The sequence below is a fragment of the Capricornis sumatraensis genome, chromosome 14, assembly GCF_032405125.1.
Source record: "Capricornis sumatraensis isolate serow.1 chromosome 14, serow.2, whole genome shotgun sequence".
In the NCBI taxonomy this organism is placed as follows: Eukaryota; Metazoa; Chordata; class Mammalia; order Artiodactyla; family Bovidae; genus Capricornis; species Capricornis sumatraensis.
In genome coordinates, this window is record NC_091082.1 from 79,857,894 (window position 1) to 79,876,216 (window position 18,323).

General features: G+C 49.1%; 2 protein-coding genes across 3 annotated transcripts in view; one reads left to right on the forward strand and one right to left on the reverse strand.

The window, feature by feature from the left end:
• The window catches only part of KCNH1 (potassium voltage-gated channel subfamily H member 1), a 420,328-nt gene extending 415,914 nt beyond the window's left edge, over window positions 1-4,414 (forward strand). For both annotated transcript variants that reach the window (XM_068986173.1, XM_068986174.1), the window contains exon 11: window positions 3,566-4,414. In XM_068986173.1, coding sequence (XP_068842274.1) covers window positions 3,566-4,414 — 849 coding nt within the window. The remainder of the gene's footprint in view (window positions 1-3,565) is intronic.
• A 9,270-nt stretch (window positions 4,415-13,684) lies between these two features.
• HHAT (hedgehog acyltransferase) overlaps window positions 13,685-18,323 on the reverse strand; it is a 361,616-nt gene continuing 356,977 nt past the window's right edge. Inside the window, exon 12 of the mRNA XM_068986339.1 lies at window positions 13,685-13,800. Coding sequence (XP_068842440.1) covers window positions 13,709-13,800 — 92 coding nt within the window. The 3' untranslated portion in view covers window positions 13,685-13,708. The remainder of the gene's footprint in view (window positions 13,801-18,323) is intronic.

An 18,323-nucleotide genomic window follows, 5' to 3' on the forward strand; every position in this document is an offset into this window, starting at 1 on the left:
GACTCTATTACCCAACTTCATCCTCATGATACTAAGTGTCAGTTGCTCAGTCATGCTGGATTCTGTGCAACCGCGTGGACTGTAGCCCGCCTGGCTCCTCTGTCCATGGGATTTCCAGGCAGCAGTACTGGAGTGGGTTGCCATTTCCTTCTCCAGGGGACCTTCCCGACCCTAGTCTCCTGCATTGCAGGCAGACTCTCTACATCTGAGCCACCAGGGAACCAGTAGTGCTATCTGCTTCCACAGACAAAGAAACTGAAGCTTGAGGACCATGGTCCTAGGCCTGCCTGGGATCCAAAACTTGTGCTCATGTGCCCATCACTCCACGTGACTGCACCCGCCCCACACCCCCCGACCCTTCTCCGGGAAGCTCAGCCCCTTGTACTTCAGTTGCGAGTCTGCCTCAAGCGCAGCGCTGTGCTTTTCTCCCTTCTAGCTCCAGGCGCCGGGAGCACACAGGCTTAGCTCAGGGAGGGATTACTGACCTGGACTGGCCTCGGTCTCTCTGGGAGCCCTGCACCCTCTGAGACTCTGCGTCTGCATGGACCATATGTTCCTGATGCTGCTGAGAGAAAAATGTAGCATTTGATTCCACAGGAAACAGAAATGGCCATCTTGAGGGGGTTGAGAAGCAGCCTTTTCAAAAAGCCTCATCATATCTCTTCATCTTCAGCTTGTTTTTCTGCGTTTTCAGTTTCTTAAATGGTCAAGTTCATTAATCTTCATGCTTTATGCTCTGCCATAAAACCAGGCAGGGCTACTGGTGGAGGGGGCTGGTGGCTGAGCAAACTATGAGGAAATCAGCATCACCAGGGCCTTTAGGGCCATTCGGGTGGGCCTTCCTCCTGACCCCATGCTGCTCTGTCCCTCTAAGTGGCTTGAGTCAGTGCCAGCATAGACTCCAGCTCTGGGCAAAAAGGCCTGGCCTTCCTCTGTCATGGAGTGGTTATAGGTATGTGCCTTGCATACAGTCGGTGCTCAGCACGTTTGCTTGGCTTGGTGTCCTCCACCCCAAACAGCAAACCAGCCTTTTGTCCAGTCAGAGGAAAAAGGTGGCATAAGTGATTGCAAAGCCTGCCAGTCAGTCGCCTTTCAGTCCTCAGGGACTGGGGGCTCACTGGGGTCATTCCTCCTCCTCTCCCACGACCCCACTCTGCACCAGCTCAGTCTCAGCATCACAGAGGAGGGGAGGAGGGTGCAGAGCTGGTGTGTGACCACACTCACGCATAAGCAGGTGCACACACGGAGGACAGCACAGTGACCTCACTAGTTGTCAGCCCTGGCGTTCTGAGAGCCTGGTCAGCAGTGCTGGCCTCAGCTGCCTGGGTCAGCAGCACCTGGGAGCTTGCTGCAAATGCCAGTTTCTGACCCTGCCACGGAGAAGTCTCCCTCAGTAGAGACCACCTCCTCCTTGACGTGGTTTTGAAGTGCAGCTCAATTTGAGAGCTGTTGATCTGGTCCGGCCAAGGAAGGATGTGACTTGCCCAGGGTCACACAGCTGGTCAGTGGCAGAGTTTTCTTTCTACTCTTCTCTATGTGTTTCAGATTTGGGACATATGTCTAAATTCAATTAAAACCAAAATCTCTTTTGGTTTATCCACAGTTTGCTATGATTCATACCTCAGTCTCTGTATTTACTCAAACCACTGAAAATTGACATTTTATAAATGTTTTTACTCCGCAATCTAAGCCCTTTTAAGCCACTGGACTCCCATCCTCCGTGCTGTCAGGACTCCAGGTGGTTCACCTCCCTCCAGGCCCGTCTTTCCCCGCCCTGTGCTGTGGGGACCCTGTCACGGGGACCCTGCTTCCCTGGGTCTGGTTGGGGCTTGGCCCTCCTGAAATGCAACCCAGGAGAGGCAGTCAAGGGTGCTGACTCACCTCAGCTCCCAGAATTACCTTCTCAAACAAACTTGAAAACAACTGCTCAGGAAGCCCTGCAATCTGAAGAACTGGGTGCCAATTCAGTTCAGCTCCCGGACTGTCTACTAAGGCCCACTGCTCAGTGAGCCTTCAGAGGGATCTCCAGAGAGATGAGTGAGGCACAGCAGCCACCTCTGCCCTGGGGCATCCTGTCTCCCCATCTATACTGTTCAGGATTCAGCATGGGCCTCCCATGCCCAACACATCAGGCATTCCTGTGGGCTGTCAGGACTGTCTGGCTAGGGAGGATCCAGACTTACCCCATCACTGGTGCCTGGACCAGTGCTGTTGGTCAGTTGCCCATTCCTGTCTGACTCTGCGAAGCCATGGACTGCAGCACGCCAGGCTTCCTTGTCCATCACTGTCTCCTAGGAACTTGCTCAAACTCATGTTCATTGAGTCAATCATGCCATCCAACCTTCTCATCCTCTGTCGTCCCCTTCTCCTCCTGCCTTCAATCTTTCCCAGCATCAGGGTCTTTTCCAATGAGTCAGCACTTCACATCAGGTGGTCAAAGTATTGGAGCTTCATCATCAGTCCTTCCAATGAATATTCAGGACTGATTTCCTTTAGGATGGATTGGTTTGATCTCCTTGCAGTCCAAGGGACTCTCAAGAGTCTTCTCGAGCACCAGTTTTCAGTTCAGTCGCTCAGTAGCCTCCGACTCTTTGCAACCCCATGAACCGCAGTACGCCAGGCCTCCCTGTCCATCACCAACTCCCAGAGTCTACCCAAACCCATGTCCATCGAGTTGGTGATGCCATCCAGCCATCTCATCCTCTGTTGTCCCCTTCTCCTCCTGCCCTCAATCTTTCCCAGCATCAGGGTCTTCCAGTGAGTCAGCTCTTGACATCAGGTGGCCAAAGTACTACAGTTTCAGCTTCAAAATCAGTCCTACCAATGAACACCCAGGACTGATCTTTAGGATGGACTGGTTGGCTCTCCTTGCAGTCCAAGGGACTCTTGAGAATCTTCTCTAGTGCCACAGTTCAAAAGCATCAATTCTTTAGCACTCAGTTTTCTTTATGGTCCAACTCTCACATCTTGTACATGATTGCTAGAAAAACCACAGCTTTAGCCAGATGGACCTTTGTCAGCAGTGATGTCTCTACTTTTTAGTATGCTGTCTAGGTTAGTTATAGCTTTTCTTCCAAGGAGCAAGCATCTTTTAATTTCATGGCTGCAGTGATTTTGGAGCCCAAGAAAAGAAAGTCTGTCAGTGTTTTCATTGTTTCCCCATCTATTTGACATGAAGTGATGGAACCGGATGCTATGATCATTTTTTTTTTTTTTTTGAATGTTGAGTTTTAAGCCAGCTTTTTCACTCTCCTCTTCACTTTCTGCCCTAAGGGTGGTGTCATCTGCATATCTGAGGTTATTGATATTTCTCCCTGAAATCTTGATTCCACTTGTGCTTCATCCAGCCTGGCATTTCCCATGATGTGCTCTGCTTATAAGTTAAATAAGCAGGGTGACAATATACAGTATTGACATACTCCTTTCCCAATTTGGAAGCAGTCCGTTGTTCCATGTCCGGTTCTAACTGTTGCTTCCTGATCTGCATACAGGTTTCTCAGGAGGCAGGTCAGGTGGTCTGGCACCACAGCTGGCTTAACATGGCTTGTACTGTGTCTCCCCGCAGATCGTGTTCCGGAAGATCAGTGACGTGAAACGGGAGGAGGAGGAGCGCATGAAGCGGAAGAATGAGGCCCCCCTGATCTTGCCGCCCGACCACCCCGTCCGGAGGCTCTTCCAGAGGTTCCGCCAGCAGAAGGAGGCCAGGCTGGCCGCGGAGAGGGGCGGCCGGGACTTGGACGACCTGGACGTGGAGAAGGGCAGCGTCCTCACCGAGCACAGCCACCACGGCCTGGCGAAGGCCAGCGTCGTCACCGTCCGAGAGAGCCCTGCCACGCCCGTGGCCTTCCCGGTGGCCGCCCCGGCGGGCCTGGATCACGCCCGGCTGCAGGCGCCTGGGGCCGAGGGCCTGGGCCCCAAGGCCGGCGGGGCCGACTGCGCCAAGCGCAAGGGCTGGGCCCGCTTCAAGGATGCCAGCGGGAAAACCGAGGACTGGAGCAAGGTGTCCAAGGCCGAGTCCATGGAGACGCTCCCCGAGAGGACGAAGGCCGCCGGCGAGGCCACGCTCAAGAAGACGGACTCGTGTGACAGCGGCATCACCAAGAGCGACCTGCGTCTGGACAATGTGGGCGAGGCCAGAAGCCCCCAGGACCGGAGCCCCATCTTGGCGGAGGTGAAGCACTCCTTCTACCCCATCCCTGAGCAGACGCTGCAGGCCGCCGTCCTGGAGGTGAAGCACGAGCTCAAGGAGGACATCAAGGCCTTGAGCACCAAGATGACGAGCATTGAGAAACAGCTCTCTGAGATACTCAGGATATTAACTTCCAGAAGGTCCTCTCAGTCGCCTCAGGAGCTGTTTGAAATATCGAGGCCCCAGTCCCCAGAATCAGAGAGAGACATTTTTGGCGCAAGCTGAGAGGTCTGCTGTAAAAAAAAAAAAAAAAAGGAAAGTCCAAGATGACAAAAACCTACCGTCCTGCCCTAGACACCGCCACACACACACACACCTACATGACCAACAACTTTCAAAGTAGGCTTTTCTCAACAGAAAACGCAAGTGGGACCAGTCACTTCCGCTCGCTCTCTCTGGGGAGAGGCATGCGCCCCCACCCTGCAAGATGGGAGCTGCATCTGAACTCTTTCTGCAGAATTTTGGAAGAGGGGGGCATGCCGTCTAAAGGGTATTTTCCTTTTTATTTTTTTCTTACTGCCATGATATTTGTAACAACATGAAAACTACCAGGAAAGAAACAGCAGCCGCTGGGGATGGGTTGGGACAGCAGCAAGGACCCCTCGTGTGTACTAGCACACTGGGCTTCTCTGCCAAGGCCCCCCCAGAGACTGCGGTAGGCACAGGAAGTTCCGAGTGTTCCCTGTCCTTGGACAGCCTATGTCTGATGTCACCGTCTATTTTTGTACCGTCATCATTTGTAACAAGCTTGGGACAAGGGGAGCTGGAGGGAGGGCAGAACCTCTTGACTTCCTGTCTCGAACATTTAAGGCTGAAAAGCAGCTGAGATAGCTTTGGGTGCCTCTTCTAGACTTAGAGCCGGGAATCTTCAGGTCTGTTTTCCCCAAAGAGATGAGCCAAGAACTGGAGACTGGCTTTGGGGAGCCAGAGACTCTCTGGGCTGTGATCTGCAGCCCTTAGCTGCTAAGGGAGCGCAGAAGGGGAGGGCCCTGTGGGCTCCAGATGAATCTCTGGCCCGGCTCCATGCCACTGGCCACATCACACAGGCCCCTTGCTGCTGTTCTTTCTTGACCTCTTCCTAAGTGTTCCTGTGGCATTCCTCAGGGTACGGGGCATCGGCAGGAAGGGTGATGAGCCTGGATTTGCTTTATTAGCAAAACAGACACATAGACACTCACACACAAAACCTCAGTAAAATGATTGATTGTAACAAGAGCAATGTTTATATGATGATTCTCACTGGGACTGCCCCTAGAGAAGTTTGTATTTTGTCCACTGCATGGGTTCATTTATAGGACACTTGGGAGCCGTGCTTGGCCTTATTTTAAAGCTAATCTTTTTATCTCATATGAAAGTCAGTAGGACTTGGAAAGAAACCAAGAGACTGCAGGTCTATGACTGTACTTGCTTCAGGAGAGAAGAGAGAAAGAGGCAGGTGTTTCCAGATTGTCTGTGTCAAGCGACAGAGAGCTGACTGTGGAGCTGTCGTCTACGAGGAAGGTCCGAGTTGAGAACGATGATCATGGAGCCAGCTGTGGGCTATCCACGTCCCTAAACTATGATGCTCAGAGGACACTGCACTGCCTCACAGTTACCTGGGGTCACGTTTGTTCCCATGCTTGGGCTCCTTTCAGGGGCATCTGAGAAAGGAAAGAGGGATCATCAGGACCCTAAAAATTGATAAGCAAGTTTGGAAGTTCAGAAAACTCACCTTGGAGAGAGCGGAGTTAGGAGGGCAAGTGATCTGGACTGTGAGTGAGCATGGGATCATCCAGGGCTCACCTTTTGCATGTGTTGCCCTGTGGCAGTCCTGTGCGTTGCTGGCGTCGCTTTGCCGTAGAGACAGGCTAGGTCCCAGTGGTGGTTTCCCTCAGTACTGAGGCGAACCTGCCAGGTCAGGACCTGCCCAAAGATGTTTAGCGTTTCTGAAAGCCGCCTGTCTGGGCCCGCCTCCCCCTTCAGTCCTGCTCAGTGGCCACGGCCTGACCCAGGACTTGGACCTAAGTTGTCCCTGTGGAATGGGGCTGTCCTCACCCGGCTGCTGGCTTGGCACAGCCTGCCCGGGAGAGCAGAGACTGAGGTCCAGGTGAGGGTCCTTCCTCAGGGGCCACACACACTTGTCCAGCTTTTTCAGGTGGTTTACATGGGTGCCCCCAGGCTTCCTGAGCCTGAGACATTACTGGATTCAGCCTCATATGGCAGCAAACAGAGCGGGTGGGAGTGAAATTCCCCAGGGCCGAGAGTCATGACTGTTAATGATTCTGGGTAAGCTGTGGGGCTTTCAGCCTCTTTTGAGAAGCTGCCAACTAGTCCTTGGGGCTGAGCCTGGAATCACATCTGCCAGCTGTCCCTGAAATGTTCCAGTTTGCCATTCCTTAAACATGCCTCCCAACCTGCTCCCGAAGTTTAGGACTTACCACTTGTAAGGCAGGGGAAAAGTGAAAGTGTTCGTCACTGAGTCACGCCCAACTCTGCAACCGCATGGACTGTAGCCCACCAGGCTCCTCTGTCCATGGGATTCTTCAGACAAGAGTACTGGAGTGGGGTGCCATTGCCTTCTCCCAGGGATTGAACCTGGGTCTCCTGCATTGCAGGCAGATTCTTTACCATCTGAGCCAGCAGGAAAGGCAGGATGAGGGCCCTGACAACACCAACACCCAGATTCAGAAGCCCCTGCCTAGGACCCGGTGGGCCCTTCCCTCCAGCTCTGCCTGAGGGGCAAGGATGCTCATGTGTGAGGCTTTGAAGTCCAGACCTGATTGGAGAGAAAAATAATGCTTCATGAATACATTGCTTGATCAACTCCTAGGTTTCAAACTGAGCTCATGGCAAGAAGCCTGGATCCACTCATCTGGGGGTCACAGGGCCCACAACCCATGCTCCTGGGGGTAACAGAGCAACACAGGCAGGGCTGTATATGCTTTTACTCTTCCCCACTTAAGGATTTGTGGGATTTTTGCTATAATGATTCTCTGAAAAAAAAAAATTTTTTTTAATGAGCCAAACCTTTACTTGTACTTTTATGACATGCACTTGGCCACAGGCTGCTTTGTGCTTACTACCTACCTTTGCCCAGATGCTGCTCTGGCTTCCCAAGCAAGGACCACAAGCTTCAGATACCACCAACTCAACCTTCCACTATAAACCATTATCTGGTGGCTGAAGAGAGATTAGGGAAAACAAAAACTGTTTGGGTACTAGACCCGACCTTTAGAGTGTAGAAAAGTTATGCTGAGGGATTTGGACTAACCTGAGCTGTTTTTCTCCTTTTTGAGGGAAGGCGACATGGTGTCTTCATACCATTGCCCAGGAATTGCTGGTTACCTAATCTTTTACATCATCAGTTCCTTACTTTGGATGTCATTCATAGGGAGCCCCCATTTCCCAGGGAGTATCCTTGACACGTGTTGGAGAAGGAGGTTTTGTCTGTACCCCTCCCTCCCTGCTGACGGAGGTGAGGGGTGAGGGTTGAGTCTGTGATGATGGTCAACGAGATGGAATGCACATTCTTGGCGGAGGGCATCGTCTCCTCTGGGTAGGAGGAGATTCCTGTAGGAAGTAGCCGGACGCAGACATCTGGTTGAGAAGCCCTGGTCTGGCGCACAATCATTGTAGCTCCACCATCACCCATCCCCTCCCCTCCCTCACCTTCACATCCTCTGGCTTGATTGTTTCCAAGACTTTTCTTTATATTCCGGACCTCAGATTAAACCTGTGTGCGCAAGAGTTTGTAGCCAGTAGTCGGAAACCACTGGTTTCCAAAAATGCCACAGCCACATGGGCCCACGTGTTTCAGTGCTGTTTCCAGTTCTTGTTATCCAATCCCTGGGCTTGTTTTACCTTCAGCCTTCTAGATCATCCTAAGTGCTATGACACACAGCGCGTCATATGGCCAAACAGCAGGGCCCTTTCCTGGAATCCTTTTTCAGCCAGCTCAGAGTAAAAACGCCCTCCATCACGCCACCATCCAGCGACCTGCCTCTCCTGGATCGGTAAGTGGAAGGTGAAAGTGTTAAGCCAGCTGTTAAACTTTGCACCCAAGCCTGGGTGGGGAGGAAATGAATGCCTTAGAAGCCCCAGGCAGGTGTAGGAAGGAGCCTCAGAAACCCTTGCTGCGTTCACCACCAGATGGCACAGGCACCCTCCGAGGACTGTCAGGAGCCCTAGCGGCCATTCGAGTTGACGTGCGTTTGATGAACAGACTGTAGAGTGTTTTGCTCTACAGATGTTTAGCCTTAAGACCTTTGAATGGAACTCCAACCGTGATGGCGCTGCCAACACTCTCTTTCCCTCTCCCCCTCCTCACGTAGTGTTGCTTAAAGAGGAGACCTCCGAGGGCCTGCTCAGGCCCCCGCACGGCCTCTCCTCTGTCTCTCTGTCACTGCACTGCCTTCTTGCTCGCGTCAATAAAAATGACCTTCACCAGCTCTCGTGCCCTCTAACTGGATGAGATTTCAGTGTCCCCCCAGCACGAACCGCAGCCATCAGAGACAGCACCCAGGGTGTTCATGTTGAGATGTTTCAACTGACTGACTGTGCCTCCAGCTTAACTTTGTTTCAAATGAAACTTCATTCTCACATGAGCCTATCGGACTTATTCTGGAACCTCTAGAACTGGACCTGACGACCCCACAGGTGCCAGACCGGTGGGTGCCCTCCCTCAATACTCGCCAGGAAGCGTTTCTTGGAGCCACTGTCTTTTTATCTGTGACTTCAGAGTCAGCCAACAGATCCCCTAGTCACTCAAGGAGATGTTCATGGATCTTGTATCAGGATATGAACTGCTTTTATATGAAGAAAGATGCAACCCCCCTGCCCCCCCATGAATGTATTCTCACTATTCAGACACTGTGTGTGTGCATCCGTCGGAGACTGTCCCACATTTCGCCAGTCCTTTGAGGACACTTCTGCTCACGAGCGGTTCGTCATTTTGGGACTCCTCCTTGTATTAACACTCTTGCCATTGAGTCCTGCCAAATCCTCCACTGGGTTTCTCTTCTTCCTTTGTATCTGTCATTTAGTCCAAAGAAGCATGAATCAACGGAAGTGCAAATGAGCTGATACTATTTTTGTGGTCAGCTGAGGACGCTGCCAAAACTCCGCTGTCTGACTGCAACCCGGGGACGTGAAGAGGAATGGGTGGCCCCACCACTGATATTCCCTTCTCCACATTTTTAAATAAGCACAAGTGATATTTGTAAAAAGAAAAAAAAAAGTTTAATTTTATTTATTATGGTAAATAAACTATTTTATAATGATCATACATGACTGCTTTTGCCTTTCCTTGTATAAACTTCCAGGCACTGAATTAGGGGTTCAGACCTAAGATAAAAGAACTAGGTGGTACTTTCATAGACCTTTTCAAAAGCCTGGGGACCTCTAATTTGGACAGCACCTATGACTGTGGTTTTTGGAGAATTTTAAAATTCTAGAGACACCAAGATTGTGTGCCAGAGTTCTGCACAGTGAGAGAATGGTTGTGAAGGTGCTTTGACATATGATCTTGAAATTGTGCTATCAATGCTATGAGACATACAGAGATGCCTTCCGAACCTGGCATCGCTGGGCAGTTGTGGTACAGCATATTGACTGAACACAGAGCTGAAGCTGACCTCCCACCTAGATCTGAACGCTTCAATCCTGAACAATTTGGATTGCAATCTGTATGTTCGTGCTTTGCTGCCTTTTAAAACATACTGTCAAAAACCAAGTCTTTCTGGAAAGACTCAGTGCCAACAATATGAGTTCTGACCTGTGCTTTCTTCACTGATGGTCTCAGAAGTGATGGAGGTAGAAAACTGCGTGTCCCTACGGTAGTGCTGTATCCCAGCACTGATGCAGCTCTGCTGTGGTTGTAACAGATACCGCCTCCTGCTCACAGCACAATCCTCCACAACACTGCCTGCAGGAGCCCTTATTTCATACCAATGGATCGCATTTCACAAATGGTGCTTTTCTATTGACAGACGGTAGAACTTACCTCAGGGATGAGGAATTTGTGATCCACAAGCCACATTCAGGCCTCTGCTTGATTTCATCGGGCTGCAGTATAAATCTAGCATTTTTAGTGACTTTCTCTACATGCCCTTTTTTTTTTTTAACACTATAGGAAAGCATAATAAAACTAAGGGTGATGGCTTTTTTAAAGTTCCAAATGACTGATGCTCATTTCAAAAGTTTCACCTAGTAAAACACTAAATATTGTTTTTCACTATTGAGGTGCTCTAAAGAGTACATCTTTCTCTGTAAATATGGTTTTTATAATTAGTCACAAGGACTAAGTAACACAGAGCCAAGATGTTACATTTTGGATGCCAAATGGGTTTCAATTAAAAAAAAAAAAAAGGAATTTTGCTGGCTTGTTCCAAAAATATAACAATTTCAATGAAAGAAAGGCTTCAGAGAGGCATCTCAACACACACTGAGAAAGGACAGCACCACTGAGATAATCTGGCTTCTCAGTAGTTGGCCTTTCTATATAGATGTTCTGGGACATTTGCTAGAAAAGAAATTCATTATATTTATTTCGTATACTGCTTAGTCAATCATCATATTAGTTTAAATAAAGAAGCAATGAGTAGGCTCTTTCTCTAAGGGGAAACTCCCTGCCACTAAATTACCATTCTCCCAATATATAGATTATACCATATTACATATGACTGATTTATTTTCTAAGTCTACAGTCTTTACTATTAAGAACAAAGGGCTTCTGCTGTCTCTTTTCAAATAAATTAATCTGAGGAAACAATAAAATAATTTTCTATCTTCTTGCACGGTCCCAGGAATTCGTCAAGATGACCAATATTTGGCTGTCCTTCCGACGTGTTCCTGGCCTCCTTGGAAATCATCATGGCAATCATGCCTGGAGCGAGTCAGAGGATCCTGGGGCTAGAAGTGACCTTGGGACCTGTCCCTGTCCCATGCTTGAAGTTGCCCCGGGCTGATAAGTAGGGAAAGTGACATGTCAGATGTCCTTTAGCTGCGACTGCTCTGTCTGCTCAGACACCTCAGGAGTCCTTCATTTAAACCAGCTCCAAGAATTTGAGTTCATATGCATGGAAACAGACATTATTTTCATATTACAGTGGGAGAAAAGCAAGAGGTTAAGGTTAAGATAACAGTAGTCCTGGATGGTTATTCACATATTGGTTAATTAGGCCTCAAATATACAGCTAAACACAATAATCATGTACTCATTCCTGAGAACCACTCAATCATACAATAGCTGAAAGAAATTCAGGATTATTACTTTCAAATATATTCACTTATTCTTCCAGTATAGCTTAATGAGTAAATAAGCCTATTTGTTTTTATAAAAATGGCATCTCCAGAGTTGAAAATATTTTGCATTACTTATATTTATAAGGGCTTCCCTGTAGCTCAAATGGTAAAGAATCTGCCTGCAATGCAGGAGACCCGGGTTCGAATCCTGGGAGAAGGCAATGGCAACCCACTGTAGTACTCTTGCCTGGAGAATCCCATGGACGGAGGAGCCTGGTGGGCTAGAGTTCGTGGGGTGACAAAAAAGTGGACACAACTGAGCGACTAAACACATAGATAGATATACACTGTTTATATATTTATATGTACACATATATTAGGCGTGTGTGTGCATGCTCAGGTGTGTCTGACTCTTTGCAACCCCAGGCAATGTAGCCCGCCAGGCTCCTGTGTCCATGGGATTCTCCAGGCAAGAACACTGGAGTGGGTTGCCATGCCCTCCTCCAGAGGACTTTCCTGACCCAGGGGTTGAACACACATCTCTTAGCATCTCCTGCACTGGCAGAAGGATCCTTTACCACTTCGCCACCTGGGAACCCCATACATTAGACATTTCCCTGCAATTATCTTCACATGATTTTGTTCCTCTATAAACTTCAGCTAAAAGACCTCTGGCTGATTACAAATCTTGAATTCGTTTTAAGAGTCCCTGAAGTTTTACTGTATTCATCTGACTGCTCACCCTTCCTCAACCTCATCTCCTCCTGAAAACTTCCAAGCACAAGGACTTGCCAGCCTGTGTCTCCTTCTCCTCCTTTATCAGGCCAGCTGCCAAGGCCACTGTTGCCCTGGTCTGCCTGCCCCCCTCCAGCCTCTGCCCTTTGCTGCAGCTAACATAGAGTGTGCCTACCCTCTGCCACCCACATCGGGTCCCCTCCCCACTCGCCTCCAAGCAGAGTGGCCGGGAAGAAAGGACGCCAGCAAACTGACGGGTCCTGCACTCCGCAAGTTTAAATCTCATTGAGCTAATAACCGCAGCCAGGACACAAGGATAATACCAAATGACTAACGGGAGACGGTGGGGACAGACCAGGTCCGCATGCACCCTCTACTCAATGACAATTAATTCATGTGCTTGAGATGTTGTTCTGTTCTCCCATAATTGGGTACACTATGGATTCAAATTTTAAAGCTGCTTCACTTACCCTCTACCCCCTCAGAAAATTAAAAAAAAAAAAAAAAAGCAAAGCCAAATGGAAGTATTCTGAATTATCTACCACTTGAGGCCATTAGCAGCCTGTTAGCATCCTTCCAGAAGAGTGAATAATTCAGAATTAAGTAAGTGTGTTTCAACTTTAAACATTTTCTTCAAAAAATATTCAAGACAATTTTACAAAAATATGAAGTATCTGTATGGTAGAAAGGGCTCCATTTTATTGGAAACAAAACAAACAACATCAACCGCTGAGTGTAAACCACTGAGTCTGACCCACTCAGGGGGAGAGGGCTGCTGGGACTTGCATGGAGAGAGGAGAGACCACAGGAAGTCCTCTTTGCCTTGCCCCATAGCACCTGTCTGTCATACACTACTCCCTGTTTGTTTTCTTTTTTTAAAATTATACTTCTTTACTAGGAAATAATTAACTGTCAGGTAGAGGAACTCCTCTGTTTATACTTTCCTGCAAATCTAGGGAACAAGCAGCCACATGGCGGTCACCCTGATGAATGATGAACTCAAGTAGCAGCCCTCCTTGGGTCCTGACGTCTATATTCGATCTCCTTGGACCCAGTAGTCGGCAACACAGCTGTGGCTTTGCCACCCCCCTGCCGAGGAGCTGAATGTGATGTGACCCTCAGAGCTGGCTCTACAAACTGCACTGCAGGAAGCAGGCAAGGGGTCACTTAAATGCCACTGACCCAACAGGTTTCAGAAACACTGCCCAGTGGAAGACAGGCCTATCACTAATCAGAATTTATATGCCTCAATCCAGAAACGTCTACTGCATCTAATTCTTGGTAAAGGAGAAAGAACCTGAGGTCTGGACCACAACATCACCGTCTACAGCTAGGCCAGATGTTTTACTGCTTGGGGTCCAGCTTACTCCATAGGCAAAGGAGGAGGCTGCGAAGAGGGTCTCTAAGTTCCCAAAGTTACGAGAGCTCAAGTTTCCAGTCCTGGAGCGAGGTGACGTCAACAAAAGATGAGCAGGGCCCCTGGAGGTTACCTTGAGGTCCGAGGTGAGGGTGGAGCACGTGCCCTGGAAACCAGTGACTAGGGCGGACCTGGGCCCGGCGCCGTCAGTTACCCGAGTAAGTGTGGGCCCAGGCAATGCCCACATGCGCGTAGCAGTACAGGCATCCCAGGACAGACAGGGTCACACACGGCCAGCCTGCAGGAGGGCGGCAGACGGGAGAGCGGTCAGACACGCCTGGGGCAGGACCTCCCACCGGTGCAGACCGTCCCCACCAGAGAAGGCAGCCTAAGAAGCAGCACGGGCCTCGGCTTAGGCATTAAGACACACGTCTCCTAGATCACCTCATGGTGTTCAAACTGGAACAGCAGCAAGTGGACCCCTACATGCCCACCGGGGTCATCATAAAATGAGGGGAGCCCTATCACACACGCAAACTATGTTAAGAAACAGGACAAGCTTTTGAAGAATACATATGTAGAAGACTAAAGCATTTAATAACCAAAAAAGATGAAAAGTCCACGAGACTCACAGTAAATCGCAAAATATATGTTGACCATTGAATCGCACACCAACCACAAGCACACAGAAGCCCAGGACAACCAGGTACTTTTTTCAGCCTCAAGATGGACCCATCCTGCTTGGAGGCCCTCCGGTCTGTCACCACCGTGGCTCAGACCCAGATGTCAGGGGACCTGTTACATCTGGTCCTCAGTAACCTCAGGGAGCAGGAAGAGGCGGTGGGGGTGGGCCTTCAGGTACAGAAGGCAGCCCCGGACTCAGCTGTGTGTAGGGTGAGGCATCAGCAGGTGTTTGGTAAACACAGGAGCCAGAGACTGGCTGTGGAGGCGGGAGAACAAAGCGGTTTCTCTTATACAAAGCTGGGCTGTGGCGACTGATGCACAGCTGTGCTTGGCCCTATGGCTGTCAGGGGACATCCGCGTGGAAGCTTCTGCCCAGCACACACAGGTGTAGGGAGCCCTGACCAGAGGTGCATTCAGTCTGGACCACCGCTGGGCCCTGAAAATGCCCCCTTGTGTCACTGCATGCCAGGCAGAGAGGCAGCGAGACGGCCGCAGTCCGCTCGGAGACCCCAGCACCATCTCAGCTTCTCCATCCACACAATGGGAGGCCCAACATACAGGAAAGCATGTGGAATCAAAGAAGATCACAGGCTTGGTAGCATTTTTAAAAAGTGTTTCAGAAAGGCAAAGGATTTCCTGGGAACTCTCTTATGTCCACACAGCTCACTGGTCTTTTTATCACACACGTGTGTCTACAGCCAGTCACCCCAGTGTGTGCCAGATGGCTGCCAAGAACCCATTCTCCTTTCCTGACCTCAGAAGTTTAGATCGGTGATGACAAGGCAAAGACGGATTCCACAAGTCGCCCTTCCACCGCGTTCAACCAACACATGATGGGCATCTGCTGTGGGCCTGGCCCTGTTCTAGACGTAAACGTCTTCCTCTGTGCTCACCTGAAGGAACAAGGTCTTCACCTGCAGCAGCTGCTAACCAAGCAGGTCTGGCTCAAGTGTAGGGGGCGTGCTAGGGGCAGAGCGCCCCCTTCGTCAGAGCTCAGATAAGCACAGGATCATAAAACTGAAAAGAACCTGGGGTGGGCAGCCATTCTGGCAACATGCCAAGGGCTGCTATGCCGCATGGTCATCCGGACTTGTCAACCGTGAGTGGAAAAAGTGGCATTGAAAAGGGCTCTGTCCCGCCAAGTGAGCACTGACACCATCCTGCAGTCCTCTCGCGCCCCCCCCCCCCCCGCCTTTCCCAGTAAGTAGTCTTCTTCCGTGTTGTCCCTTCTTACCCGGCTTTCCAATCCTGTGTGTCCGGAAGACTCCCTTATCCCCACATCCTCAAACACATGCACACGTGCGCACACACACACACACTCTCTCTCTCTCTCTCTGCTGACTGGTGGGCTGTACCGTACTGCTCAAAGGAAAAGATCCTACACTAAGGCCCCTGCACACACTGTACATTCAGAGCTAGGCCCCCAGAATCGATGTGTGCAGCTGCCTGGTAGGCTTTTGATACCTGGACTTAACAACAAGTGAACAGTGAGTCAGCACTGAAGATGTTATGAATAGGATGTCAGATAATGGTTGCAAAAGAGTGGGGGATAGTGAATAGGCCAAATTATTTAACAGTTACAGCTACATGCATACACGTAGGATGTATAGCACAACCGATTCAATGAAAAGGACCAAGGCAGGGGTGTAACAGGAGTTAACAGGATGCATAATAACTACAGCTAACAAGGGGAACGGCTGTAGCTAACAGAAAGTGAGCCGTGCAATTTCACTTGAGGTTGTTAAGGCTGAGCCATTCTCTGAGCAATTACATCAGTATGAAGCACTGAAAAGGCAGAGGCTCGGGATACTGAAGGAAAAGACCATTATCATGCAGGGCTATGGGAAGTCAAAGGATATGTCTAATTGGTTTTCTGGAACAGAAAGGGATAATCAGCAAGTCTAAGGCAAAACTTTGTTTGAAATTGTACATTGGTGCAGCCACTATGGAAAAAGAGTATGGAGGTTCCCCAAAAAGTCAAGCACAGAATTACCACACACATGCCCCCAAGAATTCAAAGCAAGAACTAGAAGACAGAGTCCTACACCCAAGTTCACAGCAGCACTGCTCACAAGAGCACAAGGGTAGACGCAGCCCAGCGTCTACTGCGCGATGAATGGGTGTACAAAGTGCGGTCTGTATCCATAGTGGAATATTAATCAGCTGTAAAAAGGGAATTCTGACACTGGCTACAACATGGATGAACCTTGAAGACGTGCTAAATGAAATAAGCCAGGCACAAAGGGACAAATATGGCAAGATTTCCACCCATCTGATGTACCTAGAGTCGTCCAATCGACAAGGACAGATAACACAGTGGTGGTTGCCAGGGGTTGAGAGGAGAGGGGAGTTAGTGTTAAATGGTCACAGGGTTTTAGCTTTGCAAGGGTAAAACTGTTCTGAATACGGATGGTGGCCGCATAACAATGTGAGTATGAACTGTAGCCTAAAAATTACTAAAATGGTAACTTTCATGTTATATATTATTTACCACAATAAAAAATGTATCCTGAGTGAAAGAAGACCTCAGCAAAAGAATACACGCCGTATTATTCTATTTGTGTGAAATGCAAACTGATTTGTAGTAACAAAAAGCATGTCGGTGGTCGCCTGGGGCTGGAGCAGAGGGAGAATCAGACCACAAAGGGGCTCTAGGAATCTCTGGGGATAATAAAGATGTTGAGCATCTTGATTAGGGGACTGCTGTTCAGTGTATATACAACTGGAAAATACATTAAATGGATATATTTTATTGTGCAGAAATTACTTCTCAATGAAGTTTTGCCATTCTAAAGGTGTTTTGGGGACATCAGCAAATCACAGACTTGCAGCACTAGGCTGCAATGTCCTAGGCTATCTATGCCCAAGGTATTCAAATTCAAATAGTAGGAAGAGGCAGTTCATTTTTACACGATGCTGAGTCTTTAGTCCCTCACCTCCCTGGGAGCAGAACAACTTGCCGTGTGTGGGACTGAACACTGGGCTGCCCTAATCATTCTTTCTTCAACTGGACCCTCTGAGAAAGACGACCAGAGAAACTCTCTCATCCATGCAGATTCATTCAGCTGCTGAATCAGCACAAATCCCTATCCCTATCCTGGGGAAGAAACCAATCCTTCCTAATGGGAGAGGAGTTAGCTGAGCTGCTGAATGAGCTATCACTCACCCCATCAAAGGCTCGCTCTGCTGTCAAGGTCGGGCCACACTGCTGAGCCTGTGGCCGCCATCTTGGCTCTAACAAGGTCTTTTCAAAGCCCACAGCCCACTGCTGACCAATTTTAGAAGAAAATGGCTGGTGAGAAGAATATGAACAAACTGCAGCAATGCTTTCTTCTCATCCTTCCTTCCAGGCAACCAGAACCCTAGTCTCTGTCCACACGTGAGTAGTTTACAAAGAATATGCAATCTGCTATACAGTTTACAAAGAATACACAAACTTGGTGAATTCGCACAACGCTGTGAGATAGAAATTACTCACTTATACTAATATTCTTGCTTGAAGCTCTATTGCCTCAAAAGGGTCCAGAGACCACAACCCAAGCCCAGGTGGTCTGGTTGAATCCTGCTTGGAGAACAGTTTGAAGGACCTAAGTCTGTCCTTTAGCTTTACCTACAAATATCTATCAGTTCAGTTGAGTTCAGTCAGCCATGAAATTAAAAGACACTTGCTCCTTGGAAGAAAAGCTATGACCAACCTAGACAGCATATTAAAAAGCAGAGACATTACTCTGCCAACAAAGGTCTGTCTAGTCAAAGCTCTTGTTTTTCCAGTAGTCATGTATGGATGTGAGAGCTGGACCATACAGAAAGCTGAGTACAGAAGAACTGATGCTTTTGAACTGTGGTGTTAGAGAAGACTCCTGAGAGTCCTTTGGACAACAAGGAGATCCAACCAGTCCATCCTAAAGGAAATCAGTCCTGAATATTCATTGGAAGGACTGATGTTAAAGCTGAAACTCCAATACTTTGGCCACCTGATGCAAAGAACTGACTCACTGGAAAAGACCCTGATGCTGGGAAAGACTGAAGGCAGGAGGAGAAGGGGACGACAGAGGAGATGGTTGGATGGCATTACTGATTCAATGGATGAGTTTGATCAAGCTCCAGGAGTTGGTGATGGACAGGGAGGCCTGGCGT